The 17,882-nt window shown below is 37.3% G+C and overlaps 1 protein-coding gene across 3 annotated transcripts in view; it reads left to right on the top strand.

The window, feature by feature from the left end:
- The window catches only part of IGSF11 (immunoglobulin superfamily member 11), a 153,187-nt gene extending 140,380 nt beyond the window's left edge, over nt 1-12,807 (top strand). For 2 of the 3 annotated variants that reach the window (XM_079155330.1, XM_079155329.1), the window contains exons 5-7: nt 4,134-4,256; nt 5,011-5,161; nt 7,130-12,807. In XM_079155330.1, the coding sequence (XP_079011456.1) occupies nt 4,134-4,256; nt 5,011-5,161; nt 7,130-7,568 (713 nt within the window). In that variant the 3' untranslated portion in view covers nt 7,569-12,807. The remainder of the gene's footprint in view (nt 1-4,133; nt 4,257-5,010; nt 5,162-7,129) is intronic. The other variant, XM_079155328.1, reaches the window with a different exon arrangement.
- The last annotated feature ends 5,075 nt before the right edge of the window (nt 12,808-17,882 follow it).

Below are 17,882 nucleotides of genomic sequence, written 5' to 3'. Positions count from 1 at the left end.
AGGGGGAGATAGGCAGATGGCTTGGTTTGTAATACTAACAGCGTTGGAGCATCACATGCTTAGGAAATATCCTATAGCTGTACCTTATAGAATGATGCAGTTGTAAATGTCTTTCTAGAAATCCAAGTGTATGTATGGTGATAATGAGCTTTGGACTTGGACAGATCTGATTTTAGAGACTGCCTCTACCTGTGTACTATTCAGTCTTAGACAAGCTGCATAGCTACTCCGGAATTTGTCATCTTTGAAAAGTAGAGAATATAGAACCTAAGCTTGTTATGAAGATTAAATGGGACATTTAAAGCTCAGTACAAAGTATGTGGTACATGGTAGATACCAAAAGAAGGTAGTGCTTTTTTCTTTTTTGATTGAGACATCTTTATTTATTGAGCACCTTTCTTTGTGCTGGATAATTTCTTAGTGTGGTGATGTGATGATTGATAAGACAAACCCAGTCCTCACCTTAACAAGACCTGAAGGCAAACAATTAAGATAAATGGATTAAGGCCTGCCAGGGCTAGAGAATATGAGGTACTAGGGGAGCATATAGACGAAACATCTAATGAAGGCTTGGGAAATCAATAGAACGCAGAGGAAGAAAAAACCCTCTGATCCTGGTCTAGCCCAAGTATGTGAGCAAATTCACTGAACCTCACTTCCCGTGCCTCCTCCCAGCACCAAAAACCCTCAGAAATTTTTTTTTTTTTATTTTTAAGGAAAAGAAAATAATATACAAGGGCAAACCAATTAACCACTAAGAATATATACTTCATGGTGTGAAATACAACCCAAATGTCCCAAATTATCAAGTATCCTGTCTTGGATATGTAAGATGTCATATATGGGTTCAACCTTTGTAAATGCTCCCATTAAATTTTTAAAAATAGGATCTCTCCTTTTCATATACTGTATATTGATGCTAATTAAAGTGTGTGTTTGATAATTCAGAATCATTCCTTAACACACATTCCATTTCATTATGTTGAAAGGTGTTTTGGTTTGGATATAAACTACTCTTATTGCAAGAATATTCAGAGGTCAAATGGATGCGGATGGATATCCTGGAATATAACTGTAGGTCTGTGGGGTATGGCTGGAGGAGGTGGGTCACTGGGGGCATGCCATGGAAGGGCACATCGTCCCTGAAGCCCTTCCCTGCTCCCTTTTTCTATGTGTCCTTACTGCCCCAGGGGAGCAGCTTTTCTCTGCCATGTCCTTCCCCCCATGATGCTTTGCTTCACCTTGGGCCCAAAGCAATGGAGTTAGCTGTCTATGAGCTGAAACTTCTGAAACCTTGGGCTCTACATAAACTTTTCCTCCTCTGAGTTGTTGTTGTCAGGTATTTTGATCACAATGCCCTACAGCTGACTAAAGCAGGGTAACCCTGCAACACTGATGTACGGGGATCTTTCAGTGATTTGCTCATGCTTGGGTCCATCTGGGCCAGTGCTTGTCTCCTTTCTCAGGTTCTGTTGATTTCCCAGGCTCTTCTGAGAGTCCCTCCTGTGTTCTCCTAGCACCTGTGTTCCCCAGCCCTGGCTGGCACTTCGCCCATTGATTGTAATTGCTTGCCTTCTTGTCTCACTTTGTCCTTTTCACCATTGCATCACCATCCTCAGAAATTACTCCACACAAAGGAAGGTGCTCAGCACACATGTAAGTACTAAATGAAGGGACTGATAAAGACATGCATGCTGTGATCAGATTTGCTTTTGCTGACCCCTCCTCTCTGTCTGCCTTTGATCTAGATAAAGATGAAGGCTGCTTCAGAACCTAGATAACTGAGTCTCAGTTTCACCTAAAACATAAGTCAACCCAGTGACGTTAGCTCCAAATGTTGCTCCAGGCACACTTGGAATTTTGCCAGAATTCCTTTTTTTTTTTTTAACTTATGCCATTAGAAAGCTTTTTCTACATATTTCTAAATTTTCAGCTATTTTGAATGACTAAGATGACAGGATCTATTATCCTTCCTGTGGAAGAAGGCAGAGAAGTCTAAAGCTTACAGATAAGCCAGCCAGCCATCCAGTTAGAATTTCTAATGAGCAACTGTGTAGTCTTATTACTCATTTAAAGCATCAGTCACTTTATCTGTTCAATGGGATGAAAATACTATATAGGGTCTGTTGGGGACTGTGCAATGTTGACCACATCGGCAGCGAGGAGGTTAATTGACATAAGCACACTCAGGTGATTTGTCGTCCACGCACACAATGTATACACATGTGTTCTCGAGCACTCCTAATTGTGCCTGCTCGGACTCCTAGCGTCTGACCTAATCTTTGCGTAAGAGGCGTGGCCCTGCTCTCCGCCTCCTGGAGGTGATATAAGCGTAGGCGGAGCAAGACAGCGGAACACACAGCAGCAACTAGCAGAAAGAAGCAGCACAGCAGCTAGTAGAAAGAAGAACACAGCAGCTAGCACAAGTGGCAAGCAGAAAGAAAAGACAGCGGAGCAGCAGCTAGTAGGCAGCGGTGGAAGGCAGATCGCAGAGCGGAGAACTGAGATGCATCACTAAAGCACCTTAGGTAGATGCACCCTTAGTTCACAGGATGCAGGACGCACCAGTAAGAAGCAGCAGACCTTAAGTGAGGCGTAGCAAGTCTCTCTTCCTCTAAGCTCTAAGCAAAGCCTGTCCTTCTCTCAAAGTCTCTCTCTCTTAAGCAAAGTCTCTCTCTCTCTCCTCTCAAAGCAAGTAAGCCTCATTTCCTCTATCCTCTATAAACAAACAAGAAAGCAGCGCACTAAAGAGAAAGATAGAAGTAGCTCAGTTTCCAGTCCACCACCTATAAGACCCGTGCAAGTTGTTGCTGCAAGCGGTGACAAATATCCACGGAATTTGTACCACAAAGAGCCAGCAACAAGGGTCATTATAAAGATTGAGATAATAGATAAGCTTATCTAATGCTTGGCACATATTCATTAACTTTGATTTTATTATTTTACTATTTTTATAATATTTTATCATTTTATTTTTTTAAAGCATTCTTTTCTGTAACCTTTAATTAATTAATTAATTAATTTTTATGTGGTGCTGAGGATTGAACCCAGTGCCTCATACATGCTAGGCAAATGCTCTACCACAGAACCACAACCCCAGCCCATATTTTTATTATTACTAAGCCATTTACTATTACTAAGCCATTTACTATTACTATTACTGTTTTATAGGTCTAAGTAATCAAATTATGTTGATATTAATGAATTGCAAAAATGGGAACTTTCAAAACATGCCTGGGTGCTACCAATATGGTGACTTTGAAAATATACTATTCAAACCTCCTGATGGGGGAAACATGATTAAGTGATAGATAGCCCCAGCTGCTTCCCTCTCAGTACACCTCTGCTTCCCATCAAGGCCAAGCTTCCCTCAGCATGCTCTTAGCTGGTGGGCAGAGTGATGCTACCAATACAGACTTGTTCCTGTAAGGCATGGGTTGCTTTTAATGGGTGATTTTGGCTTATGGATTCCCCATGTGTCTGATGGAAGCTTCCATAAAACTGTGCTACAGTCTGAGACTCTCCCTGTCCAGACTACCTTCCTTCCTTCTCCCCTTCACAAAGGTCAAACCTGCATTGTAGTCTGAGGTTCTTCTGTTTCCAACTTCTCTTCCATTTCTTTTACTTATGTTTCCTCCATAAAAACCTCATTCTCACCTTAGTACCTGCTTTTTAGAAAATTTGAGCTAATCCAAGAATTGTAATAGTTGTTGGAAGAGAGCACAAGGTATAGATTTTCTCCATCAATTATAAAATTGATATTATTATAGAGTCTAACTTGATCTTTATGTTATTGCGTTTCATCAGAATTAAAATATGGTGCTACTAATCACAAATTCTCTAGAACAAGCATTAGCCACCCTTTCCTTAGGGGAGACCCCTAGAATTTAGGATATAACATGCTAATATGCAGACTGAATTTAAAAATTGTTGCTATTGAGGACAGTTAGTTTTGGGTCTTTAGCATGTAGTTTTAGTTGTTAACATTCATGAACCAAAAATTTCTTCCCCTCAAATAAACAAAATTGGCAACCATCCAGGATATCTATTTTTATAGTTGAATCTTCTGCCAATTTCTTTGGTTTTCTTATTCATTCTATCAAATCCTTACTTGATTATTATTTTTGTGACAGACCAGGTCCAGGGAACAGTCACTATCCGGAACATCAGTGCTCTGTCTTCAGGTTTGTATCAGTGTGTGGCTTCTAACGCCATTGGAACCAGCACCTGTCTTTTGGATCTCCAGGTTATCTCACGTAAGTATGTGGAATCACGAAGTCAACTCTAGGTGTGAAACTCCAAGATCTTTGTTAAACCAGAAAACAAATTGAGGTTATCTGAAGATTAAATAGAAATTCTTTTGATTTTAATAATAATTGAAAATATTTTGTAAATATCAGTGTACTTTTGAAGTATATGATAATTTTTATGACAAATTGTCTTTCTCCTCAGGATCATCAGAATTAATTCTTATTTCATAGTGCTATAGACATATAAATTTACAATGAGCTTTTATCTGTGGCAAGACCTTCTTTTTTTCCTAATCTTTTATGTATGCCTGATTGTTGGGTATCTGCTTATAAATAGACAGTGAAGAAAATTCCTTTTTAGTTGAGAATTCTGGTTTATTTGAATTCTAGTTGCAAAGGGAGTAATATGACTAGGATGAGATCATTAGGTAGCCCATGGGGAGCCAGGCTCACTTGGATCACTCAGGCAAATTGGATAGGCACTGTGTTCCTGCTCTGCTCCAGCTGCTACTCTCTTGAAGCTGTGTGAGTTGCTTAATGGTTTATTCCTTCACCAGATGTTGAGAGCCTACTATGTGTTAGTCTTAGCCATTGGGGATATAGGACGTTGTTTGAGGTTTAGCTTTATATGGATGTGATACTTTAGGCAGTTTTGTATGCCCTAAGCAGGATCACATATGTTTATGCTTTGCATGGATATATACAATCTCTCTCTCTTCCTCTTTCTTTTCTTTAAATCTACCTTAAATATATTTTGCAGCCCAACCCAGGAGCATTGGACTGATAGCTGGAGCCATTGGCACTGGTGCAGTTATTATCATTTTTTGCATTGCACTGATTTTAGGGGCATTCTTTTATTGGAGAAGCAAACATAAAGAGGAGGAGGAAGAAGAAATTCCCAATGAAATAAGGTTTGTATATGTCAGATGATTTGTCCTGAATAGCCAAAATGTGTTTCTGTTCATTTTGGCAGTCAAGATTTCTTTGCTAATCTTATAACTCTGATAACCAAGGTAATTAAAGTGGCCAGATGATATTTTCTTGAGTGTTATATCACTTTTCCTAAAGATAACAGTCAGCACTTTCCATTAGGTCAAGAAAGATCCAGCACATGCCCAACTAGGAGGATACCGATAAAATGTTTCTCTGCTCCTCTGTATCTCCAGGGTAGGTGGGGTTCAATGACTTCCACAACAGAAAAATTCATTTAATATGTGTGGTTAACATCAGGCCATAATAGATGGGAACATAAAGCAAGAAGGAGGACCTTAAAGGCATGCTGGTTCCTTACATACTATCTTGGTGTAAATGACGATGTATTAGCTTGATTTTCATTACTATTACAAAATACCTGAGGTAGGAATTTTGTTATAGCGGTTTACAAAAGAGTTTTATTTTGACTCAGAGTTCTGAAAGGGGAAAGGAGGCCTTATCTGATGAAGGAGATAAGCTGCCAGGAGCCAGTCATGGAGTTCCACCCTTGTGACCACATCTAATCCAAATCATGTTCCGAAGACCTCATCTCCAAAGTGATTAAATTTTCACCCTCAAATAACCTCACAGAGGGGATCAAATTTCAACATCTGAACCCTTAGGGAGCACTCATACTGTAAACACCATAGCAGACAGTTCAGATAAGAAAAATGAATGCCTTAAGAAAAACAATGTCAACGTGATCTTTAAAGAAGAGTGACTTTTGGCATCTTGTGGAGATTTGATGTTTCAGTTTCAGTCTCGGCTTTCATTATACCATATCCTTGTTGAAAATGCTTTAATGGGTCCAGTTTCTTCAGCAGGACCTGCATAGCCTTCAGGATCCAACCCTTACCTGCTTCCCTGGTCTTCTTTCTAATGGCTGTCCTGCTTACTCTGTGTTCTAGGCTACTTTGCATTCTCCCTGCCTCAGGGTCTTTGCTCAAGCTGCTGTACTCTTCCTGGCCCATACACTTTCCTCTTTTGTAATCTATTAAATAAATCTCTTGATTTAATTCAAGACTCGTCAGGCATCACCTCCTCACATACAGTGTCTTTTTGACCTCTTACCAACTTTTCATACTTTATAGATGTTTTTGCATTGATTGTCACCCCCGTTTGACCATAGGCTTCCTGGATTTTTTTTGTTTTGTTTTTTTTGGTGGTGGTGCTTAGGATGGATCCCAGGCCTTGGCATGCTAGAGAAGCACTCTACCTCTGAGCTACATCAGCCTCAGTTAGGTGTCATTTCTGCATGAAATATATAGCAGAATATACTCAATAAATGATGTTAAATAGATAACATCTAAATTAATGACATCTGTTTGCCTCTTTTAATTCTTAAGAGTTTGGGCTGTATATAGAAATAAGTTACTGAGGAAAAAGATTACTAAGGAAAACCTCTCATAAGCATAACCACAAATGGGGAAATTTGATTTCTCAAACCCCAAATGATAATAAAATCAAGCCAAGACTAATAATTTCTTGAAGTTTTCCATATATATAGATAGCTTATTTTTGTATCTATTTGATGGAAACCAACTCAGTGGATTTCTTCATGGACTATTTAGAATGTATATGCACACACACACACACACACACACACACACACACGTAGTGTTTACACACACAAATACATATATGCATGTATTAGAAGGGACATTCTTTGAGAAATTTGATAGTTCCTTTTCTACTTTTAGAGATTGAGAAACAGAGGAGAGATTTTCTTGATGACTGTTTCACAGGGGGTAGGTACCAAAGCTGAGGCCATGCGTGGCTGCCATATTTGCTTTATGATAGAAAATTTGTTTCAGACATATTAGCCTTAACATAAAAATGAAGATTCCTAGTAGTATGATAGAATAATGTAAAGTAAATTCTAATGAGAACTTTTTGTTCCTTCTCAGAGAGGATGATCTTCCACCTAAATGCTCTTCTGCCAAAGCATTTCACACAGAGATATCCTCCTCAGAGAACAACACGCTGACCTCTTCTAACACCTACAACAGTCGATACTGGAGCAACAATCCAAAAGTTCATAGAAACACGGAGTCATTCAACCACTTCAGTGACTTGCGCCAGTCCTTCTCCCTCCACTCAGGCAATGCCAACATACCATCCATTTATGCTAATGGGAACCATCTGGTCCCGGGTTCACATAAGACTCTGGTAGTGACAGCCAGAGGGTCATCACCGCAGGTCGTGTCCAGGAACAATGGTTCAGTCAGCAGGAAGCCTCGGCCCCAGCACACACACTCCTACACCATCAGCCAAGCAACACTGGAGCGAATTGGTGCAGTTCCTGTCATGGTGCCAGCCCAGAGTCGGGCAGGGTCCCTTGTATAGGACATGAAGAGCTATTGTGTTCAAAAAAAATAAATAAAAATAAATGGGATGCCTCCATACAAAGGGAAGGGCGGTTTGGGTGAGTGCTGGGAAAGAAAGACTTTCCTTATGATTATATTAGACAAAAGCACAAAGAGGAAGACAGTGCTGTTACTGACCACTAAGATGTGTATAGTGGACTGGAATGCTCCATCTCGAAGCCTTGTTTCCCCACCACAGATGTCCTGGAATTCTGTTCAAAAAGCTGCATCTCAAAGATGTGCCAAGCCAAGGAGAAATATAAGAGCAGAATAGCACTTAAAACCCAAACTGCAGTCCAGATGGACTTGTTCTTTAATTCATGCCTAACTTAATAATTTCAAAAGATTAAAGTGCCAGATGGAATTTAAATAAGGAAATTATTTAAAAAGATAGGTGTCTTTAGAAAAAAATAGCAAGCAAATGTGTTCTGCCTCTGCCCATTCATTCCCTCATTATGTAGAGGGCTCGATGGCATAAATGGTTAATATTGGTCTTAACAGGGATGGCTCTTCTGTCATAGAATCAAAACTTTTTACACAAACAAAATTTAGTGAGAAATGGAGGAAAACAAAGGAGACTTCTTTGAGAAACTCCTCCATATTTATTTATTTATTTCTTCCTGAACCATGAATTTCATATTTGGAATTTTGCTATATTGACAGATTCTTGTCTGTCTGTGTTATTCTAGGATCTGTTACAGGTCCATGGCATAACTGTTCATTATTTCCTGGAAAAGTATTTTTTTTAAAGGAAACTTTTTTTCTTTTTAAATAAACGAGAGGCATTGGGCTGGGCAATGGGAAGACTTAACACCTTGTTCAGTTATTATAGTTAGTGAACCCAGCAAAAAGTCTGCCACAAAAGGGCTAGGTTATTTGGGCAGCTCAGAAGCAGGAAGGCAGGTGTATGGGACCTCAGCCTTCCTGGGCAGCTTCCCAGATCAAGGTTGACCAGGGCTCCCTTGCTGGGACACCAGATTACTCTTAATGAGGGCAGCACTTGATGCCTTTTGTCTGGAGGTAGATAATTCTTCCTTGTTTGACAAGTAGAGGTTGGGTTGTTATAGGAAGGGCAAGATTTCTTTGTTTTAAAATAATTATTTTTGCAAAAGAGATAAGACTGAGACAAACAGGGTAACTTCAGCGTGTTCCTGCGAGAGTCTGCACTCTTGACAGCTCAGGTTTGCAATTTTGTCCAAATGCGTTTTACTTACTTGTAAAGAGACTCCTTTTGTGATTAATTACCTGGCTTGGTTGGCCCTGTAGTTCACCAGATTAGTTTACAAACTCCCCATTCAGTTTTGTGCTATGAAGATCTGGCCATACTTGTATTGGTGGCTATCTCGCCTTAATCACACTTTAAGCGACCTACACGTGATTTCTTCCCAATTGTGTTTCCCAAATCATTTATGACACCAACCCTATGATTTCATGAGAATATCTTTTCTTCCCTCATGTGCTCTCACTCCCTCTTCCCACCATGCTTCTTAACTTCTGACTTCTCACTCTTCTGAATGACTGGATGTGAACAGCTGCTGTATACATGATTTTCCCAAGAGGACTACACTTGGAGCCTAACCATTGCAACCATTTAATGTTGTCACAAAGCTGAATTTACCTTAGCATTACTTATTTTTTCCATTTGATGGTTCTTGACTTTGTAAAAATTTAAATAAATGAATGTCTATACTTTTTATAAAGAAAAGTGAAAATACCATGATACAGAAAAGATACTATCTATCAGATGCTGTTTAGAAAGCATTTATCTTACATTTCTTTATTCTTTCTAATTATCTAAAATTCAATAAAATTTTATTCATATAAAATAAGTTGTCTTTAATTATCATACTAATAAATATGTGATTTTTATTTAACATTCCCCTTAATGTTAAATGCATTTTTCCATTCTGTTAAATAACGTTCATAACCATGTTAATGAACATGCAATATTTCAAAAACTACTTAACCTTTCTTTTATTGTTTGAAATTTAAGTTGGTTCTGGTTCTTACCTATGTGATTGGTTTTATAATTACCCCCTTCAGACTCGAGCTGTTTTCGTATTTCTTAGTCTGAAATTTCATGAAGATAGGGTCCATACTGCTCTTTTTACCACTGAATCTTTGTCACCTTCCACAGTGCCTACTATGGGTGTTCAGGTGATAAATAACTGATGATTTCTAAACTGAAATTGCCCAATGGAGTTAAGGGCACGATTGTAGCTTTTGATATATATTGAATCATACTTTGCTAGAAGAAATGTAAAATTTTGCTTTAAATTTATATTTTGAGATAGTAATGCATTTATATGCAGCTATAAGATATAATAGACATCACAAATACCCTTCACCTAATTTCTCCCAATGGTGACATCTGGTATAACTGTTTCACGGTACCACAAATTGTTACGGATACAATCCATCAGCCTTATTCAGATTGCAGATTTCACTACTTGCATTCACTTGTGCGTTCATGCACATGCATGTGCATTACATTGTGTCTGTTTTATCACCTATATAGATTAACGTGACCCCAACAATTGACATCCGTGTGCTCTTCCTTCATAATCACAGTCATGTGCCTCCTCCCCAAGTCCCTAGTCTCTGGAAATGACTACTCTGTTCTCTATCGTTATAAATTTGAGAATGCCATATCAGTGGAATGTAGTATGTAACCTTTGAGGAATCACTTTTTTTTGTCTACTTAGGATAATTTTCTTGAAATCCATCTAAGTTACATATATCAATAGTCTGTTCTTTTTTAGATATTGTTCTATGATGTGGATGTACCACAGTTTATTTACCTATTGAAAGATAGGAAGGACATTTGGATTGTTTCCAGTTTGGGAATATTATGAGTAAGTGACTAGAAACATTTGTGTATAGGTTTCTGTGTGAGCATGTTTTTTGTTTCTCTGGGATGGAAGCCTAGGAGTACAGTTGCTGGGTTGCATATGTTATGTGCATATTTAGTTTTAAAAGAAAATGACATACTCTTCCAGAATGGCTGTACAGTTTTATATTTCTTCCAGCAAGTATGAGTGATCCAGTTTCTCTACATCCTCAACAGTGTTAAATATTATCAATATTTTAAATTTTAGTCATTTTGATAGCGATGTGGCGATATCTCATTATGGTTTTAATTTGCATGTTCTGGTAGCTAATGATGGTGAACATCTTTTTATGTGTTTTTCATTTCTGTGTGCTTTTCAGCAATATGTCTGTTTATGCCTTTGGCCTGTTTTCCAGATTGCTTGGTTTTTTATTTGTTTCTGCTGTTGAGTTTTGAGAGTCCTTTGTATATTCTAGATGCAAGTTCTTTGTTGAATATGTTGTTTTCAGATATTTTCAACAATTTGTCTCTTGTCTTTTCATTCCTTTCATGGGGTCTTTCATAGAGCAAAGTTTTAAATTTTATGAGGTCATTCCAGACATGGTGACTGTGCCTATAATCCCAGCTACTTGGGAAGCTGGGGTAGAAGAATTGCAAAGTTTGAGACCTGTCTGGATATCATAACAAGATGATGTCTCATTTTAATGGAGTCTGATTTGTCAGTTTTTCCTTTTACGGATTGTGCTTTTGGTGTCAAGTACCTAGACCCAGGTTCTGAAGATTTTCACTGATTTTTTGATTCTTACCCCATTTTATTCTTTTAGATTTAATTCTGTGATCTGTTGTGTTTTTTGAAATTATAGGTGGAAGTTTAGACTGAGGTAGGTTTGTTTGTTTGTTTATTTATGCCTATGTAGATCCTTTCTCCAGTGAACTGCTTCTTTGTAAGATGTCCTGTAGGCATGTCTCTCTGAGTCTCTTTTCTGAGTTCTCCAGCTATTCCATTGATCTTTTTTTGATTATCCTTCCACCAAAATCATGCTGACCACTATCGCTATTAAGTAAGCTTCAACACATGGTAAATTAGTTTCTTACACTTGATCTTTCTTTTTCAAAGTTGTTTTAAGTATTTGAGGGCCTGTGCCTTTGTATTAAATTTTAAGGTGGTCCACAAAACACCTTGCTGTTTTCATAGGAATTACATTGACTCTACAGAATCAATTTGGAAGAATGGTATATTTACTCTGCTGAATCTGCCAATCCCTGAACACGATATGTCTCTCTGTTCATTTAGGTCTTTGATTTATTTCACCAGTATTTTGTAATTTTCAGGATACAGATACTATAATGCATTTTATACCAAAAATTATTTCATTTTTGAGGCAATTGTAAATAATACTGTACTTTAAATTTTGGTTTCTTTATATTTGTTATTAGCAAATTAAAATGTGATTGGATTTTGTGTGTTGGTTTTGCATTGGGCAATCTTCCTGAATTCATTTGTTTTGAAATTTTTTTACATCATAATTATGTTATTTGAAAATAGGAACAATTTTATTTCTTCCTCTTCAACTGTGTACCTTTTATATCTTTCTTCTTACCTTGTTACAAAGGCTAGAAGTTACAGTAAAGTGTTAAATAAAATAATGAGTGTGATGTCTCTCCCTTGTTCCTGATTTTAGGAGGAAAGTTTTTGCTTTTACAACCAAATATGATGCTAGCTGAAGGTTTTTATAGCTGTTCTGCATCAGTTGAGGAAGTTTGCTGAGAATTTTGTTTTTATGAATGGGTGTTAGATTTTGTCAAATGTTTTTTCTGCATCTCTTAATCTAATCATACATGGTTTTTCTTCAGGTTGTTGATCTGCTATATATTACATTGTTGGATTGTCAAATGTTGAACTAGCCACAAATCTGGAATAAATTTTATTTTGCCATAGTGTATAATTATTGCAGAATTTGATTTGCTAATAGTTTGTTGAGGATAATTGTAAGTTCATAGAATTCTCAAGTGAAATCTGAGTCTAGAGATTTCTTTTTCAGCTACTCAGTTTCCTTAATGATTATAGGATCATTCAAGTTGGCTGTTCTGTCTTTATTGAGATTCAATAGTTTGTGGTCTTTGTGGTATTGATCCACTTTTCCTAGGTTGTCAATTTTATAAACAAAATTATTTGCATTATTTTCTCATTATCCTTCTAAAAGAAACAAGATCTGTAGTGCTATTCCAGTTTAATTCCTGATGTTGGTGATTAGTATCTTCTAAATTTTTCATTTTTGTCTTCCTAGAAATTCATTAATTTATTGACTTTTTTCAAAGAAGCCACTTTTTGTTTCACTAATTATTTCCCTACTTTTCAGTTTATAGCTTCATTGGTTTCTATCTTTATTTTTTTCCCCTTCATATTGTTTTGAGTTAATTTTGTTCATAGTTTTCTTATTCCTTGAGGTAGAACATAGTTTATTGATCCTAATGTAAGCATTTAAGGCTATAATTTGACTCTTGGTACTGCTTTAACTGCATCTCATATAGTTTATGTCATAATTTTTGTTTCAGTAATCAAATATATTTTATAAGGTTCATGAAGAAATATTCATTGTACATATCTATACTTCTACTTTTTTGTTAATTTTTCGTTCCTGATGATCTGAGTCCTTTTTTTTTTCCTTTATTCATTTTCTTTCTGTTTGAAGATTCCCTCTGGCCGGTTTTTAAGTGTAAATATTTTAGTAACAAATTGTATTTATTGTCTTTTGTTGGAGAATGTCCTTGTTTCCCCTCCATTCCTCATTGTATATTCAGTCACAGTCCATAATTCTTTACTTTCTGTTCTTGAAAAATTTAGGAATGGAATTCCATCCATTGTCTTTTAAACTACTCTTTCAGCCTTGTTCCCTTTATCATATCTCTCTGGGACTCTGATGAGGAATCCTTCTTTTGCTGTTATCCCTGAATAAGTTTTTTTCAATCTTTTTCTTTTGGTTGTACAGATTGAGTAAATTCTATTGATTTGTTTTCCAGTTTACTGGCATTCACTCTCCTCTATCACTTCCACTGCACTGTTGAGCCTATCCCGCAAGGTTTTATTTCAGTTATTATACTGTTGTAGCTTCCTTTGAAAACAAAATTGAATTAATTTAAATTTTAATTATACTGAAACATAATTTACATGTGTATTTTATATAAAATTGCACTCCATTACTTTCTAGTATGTCTATAGAATTGCACAAGCATCACTATTATCTAATTTTAGAACATTTTTCATTATGATGAAAAGAAACCTGTACTCATTGTCACTTCTCATTGCACAATACCTTTAGCCTCAGGAAACAACTAATGAACTTACCGTTTCTGTAGACATAATTAATCTATTACGAACATTTCCTATAAAAGGTATCATGCCATAAGGAGGTTTTGTGTTTGAATGGTTTATTTCACTTAGCATATTGCTTTTTAGGTTTATTCATATTATAGCACATATTATTACTTGATTTCTATTTCCAGAAATCTTCTAATTTTTAAAGTAGTTTTAAGAGGATTAATAATTACATATTGAGGCATTTTTTATTATGGTTGCTTTTAAAAGAACTGTCAGATAATTCCAACATCTGATTCATCTTGTTGTCGTATATTGGTCGTCTTATTGAAGTTGTGATTTTCCTGGTTCTGGGATGATGTTCACGTTGTGTTCTGAGACTCTGGACCTTTCATAATATTATTTTTTGTAGCCGCCATCTCCTTGAAGTGAAGCACTACAGCCAGATGAGTGTAAATGGTTGGATTCCCACAGGCCTCATTAACAGCCCCTTTGTCATGCAGATGAGTGAGGTAGAAGGACAACCCTCCTTGGCTCTGCTTATACCTTTTTGATGAACCTGGGGATATCAAGTTGCACCATGTAGTTGTCTCCATGTGGGGTAAAAGCTGGGCCCTGGTGACACCCAGGAAAGCTGCTTGTTGCTACAGGTAGTGATAGAAGCTTAATTCTGTGCTGCTGTGCTGATACCAGGACAAAAGGGAAGGAAGTAGAGTGTCACCTCATTTAGGCTGTTGATTGTAGATGGAGAGGGATGCTTATCTTCCCTTTGGCTAAAATTAGGAGGAGTGGGAATCAGTGTCAACTATCCTGCTTTACACCACCTCTTTCTACAATGTTGGTGATGGGTGTGATTTGAGGCTCAGCTCCTCACTGAGTAATCCCAGGTTTTGCAGTTAGTACATCATTTGCCTTTTTTTGAAGTTTGTTACGTTTTGTCTTTTTTTCATTGTAAAAGGAAAGACTATAGACTATTGTTTTAGTCAGCTTTTTCACTGCTGTGACTGAAAGACCTGACAAGAACAATTTTGAGGAGAATAAGTTTATTTGGTGCTTTTGATTTCAGAGGTCTCAGTCCAAGACGGCTGACTCCATTACTCTTGGTCCGAGATGAGGTAGAACATCCTGGGAGAAGAGTGTGGAAAAGGAAAGCAGCTGAGGAGATGGCAAACTGGAAGGAGAGAGAGAGCTCGGTTCACTAGGGACAAGATACAAACCCCAAAGCCACACCCCCAGTGACTTACCCCCTCCAGCCACACCATACCTGCCTGCTCTTACCACCCAGTGAATCCATTCATTCGAGTGGATTAGTGGACTGATTAGGTTAAGACTCCCTCTGAAATTTCTTTGATTATTTCATGCTTGAGCTTTTGGGGGACACCACGTCTAAAACATAACAATCATCTTACAACAGAGCTTAAGATGGTACTACTGCATCTGGCTGGAACCAGTTAAACAAATCTTACAGTACTCTACTGTTTGGAAGCCTTAAGTATTCTTAGTTGTGTATTTAAAAATCCTTACTCCTTAACTTGATTCATTCAGTCCCTTCTACAAATGACCTGCTGCTTTTCTATTCTCAAATTCCAATACTTCTTTACATGTAGCCTTTGTACCAGGCCTTCTCACCTTCTCTGGAAATGATTTTTTCCTTCTTCAAAATGATTTCTTTCCCCTCTTCCCCCTCCTCTTTTTTTCCCTACACTTTCCACCCATTGTCTCCATCCAAATCTTTCTGCACCACAAATCAAATCCAAATAATAATCTTTCACAAACCTTTTTTTTTTTTTTTTTCTTTTTTCAGACTAGTGAGAAGTGACTGCTCCCTCTCATGATCTATAACATTTGTTACCTGTAAGGGAGTTGTCACAGCTTGTATTCCTGTTTGTGTTCCATGATTGATCTCTTCTACCCTATTGGACCATAAACTGAACTATTCCACAGCCAGTTTTGATCCCTAATTACATGCTTAAACACTGTCCTAGGAGACAAAAGTGGATGATTAGCTCCAACCCATGTCCTCAAGGAGCTTATACTATAAGGGACACAGACCCATAAGCAAATAGTTATGAGTAGTGTAAGTTCACGAGTGGACGTTCAAACAGGTGGGTCCATGTGTTCTGTATCTTGGCCATGGTCACAACACATGGCACATTGCTTCACTTGAAGTGCTTGGTGTCCTAAATTTGTGAAACTGAAAATACATCATTGGTCCCTTGATCCCAGTGTGAAAAGTGAAAGTCAAATAGAAAATTCACAAAGCAAGGCTGCATCAGAGTTGTTCATTCAGGTGGCCAATGATTGTGCCAGTTCTCTCAATGGGATTTAATGTTATATTAGAGATGCAGTATTCTTTGGAAAAGTTGTGGAGATAGCATACTAAATGCAGTGGTTTGCAAGAATCCTACGTTAAGTACTTATGAGGTGCTTTATATAAAAATACTACCTATTACTTTGTGCTTGTTAGATGACAGCCACTTTTAAAAATGTGTTCCAAGTATTAATCCATTTAATCTCATCACAATCCTACATAAAAGATCTCCTTACTCATATTTTAAAAGTCCAGAAACTGAAGGTAAGAGTGGTTAAGCAATTTACCTAAACTAGTAAGTAATTTGGCAGTCATTTTTCTCAATGAATATTCCTACCAGACTAAGCCAATGTCCTTAAAAGAAAGATTTTGGGTCCTAGTGGTTTCGATAGCTCTCTTTTGGACAAGTCATTTAGCTTGTGTTAAGTAAAGTAATATTCAACTTCACAGAAAAATGTTGAGAAGATAAATGCAAAATGTTGAAATGGTGACTTGTAAATTTTATGTGTGTTTAATTATTTTTAGCTTTCCTCACAGTTCCCTGTAGAGAATGTATTATTTCCCTATTTTAGGTAAAGACAAGGTATAAAATTTTGACTTAATCATAAGACATCAAAGTAGAGACAATCATTAGACAAAGAAGTATAGGTGCAGTATATATGTGACACTGTAGATTTAGTTGCTGATTATTTTTGGCAGGTTGGATAACAAAAGATAATTTAGCTTATAAGAATTTACATTGAAGCTACATTTCATTTATCATTCACTTGCTTCCCAAGTTCATCAGATTTATGGTAGTTTTACATTTAGGGCTTGGACAGCCTTAAATGGAATTGTATGTCCATTTATGTGTATGTGGAGTTTCATTGCCCATTTCATGGGAGAAGTTACAAAATTCTCTAAGGCTTCATTTCAGCTACAAAATAAAGATGATAGACTCAAAGCTACCTTTGAGTCCGTGAGGACTAAATGAAATGATGTATGTAAATGACGAGCATGCTGACAAGGCACAGTGAGCACTCAGACCTGCCGTTATGAGTGGTTCAGAAGCTTTCCCTTCCTAGGCAATAGCCAGGTCGTTTATGCATTCCAGCTCTTCTTGCCAGACATGCTCGTCAAGTGCGACTGCATTATAAAATAGCACTTTGGGGCTCTTTGTTTTGGAGAAGAGAAAAGACTTGGTAATCATTGTCTGTCTGCTCAAGTAGTCCCAAGTTTCCTTTCTCCTCACATTTTATTCCAAAATAGCACATTTGTGTTCTGATCACCATCAGTTTTAACTCTCTAAGGAGAATTGAGGGTAGGAAAACATCAACATTTACCCAGCACCTACTGTATGCCACATAGCATGCTAATCACTTCGTGTGTATCCCATTTATCCTCATAACACATGCAGCTTCAGTGTTTTGCTAATTTTACAGTTGAGGAAACTGAAGCCTACATAGGCTAGGCTCAAGGATACAAACTAGTAATTTAAAGAGCCGAGGGATTTGTCATCTGTTGTCGTCTGCCACCCTTCTGTTCACATGGCTCATAAATATTGAGGTTCTACCTCAAATTTGACATGGCATGGACATGATTTTTTCCAGTCATTCTTTGCCCATTAAAAAAATGTCTGTCTCTGGCCTCTAGAATATTAGAGTAATTTTTTTCCATGCAGTCAAGCTTTTTGAGTCACATACATTAGGGAGCCTCACAGCCTTTTAATTCCTTCTCATCAGTTTCCTAGGGCATTTGCAATTTGCATAAAACATTGATTCCCTCATCATCTCCAGCTCTGCAGTCAGAGCTCTGCCAGAGGAGGGCAAATCTGAGAAAGTTTACTTAGGCAAGAAGT

The sequence above is a fragment of the Sciurus vulgaris genome (assembly GCF_902686455.1).
Source record: "Sciurus vulgaris genome assembly, chromosome: 10".
NCBI lineage: Eukaryota > Metazoa > Chordata > Mammalia > Rodentia > Sciuridae > Sciurus > Sciurus vulgaris.
Note: the sequence above shows the minus strand (reverse complement) of the source record. Positions and strands in the feature narration are given on the sequence as shown.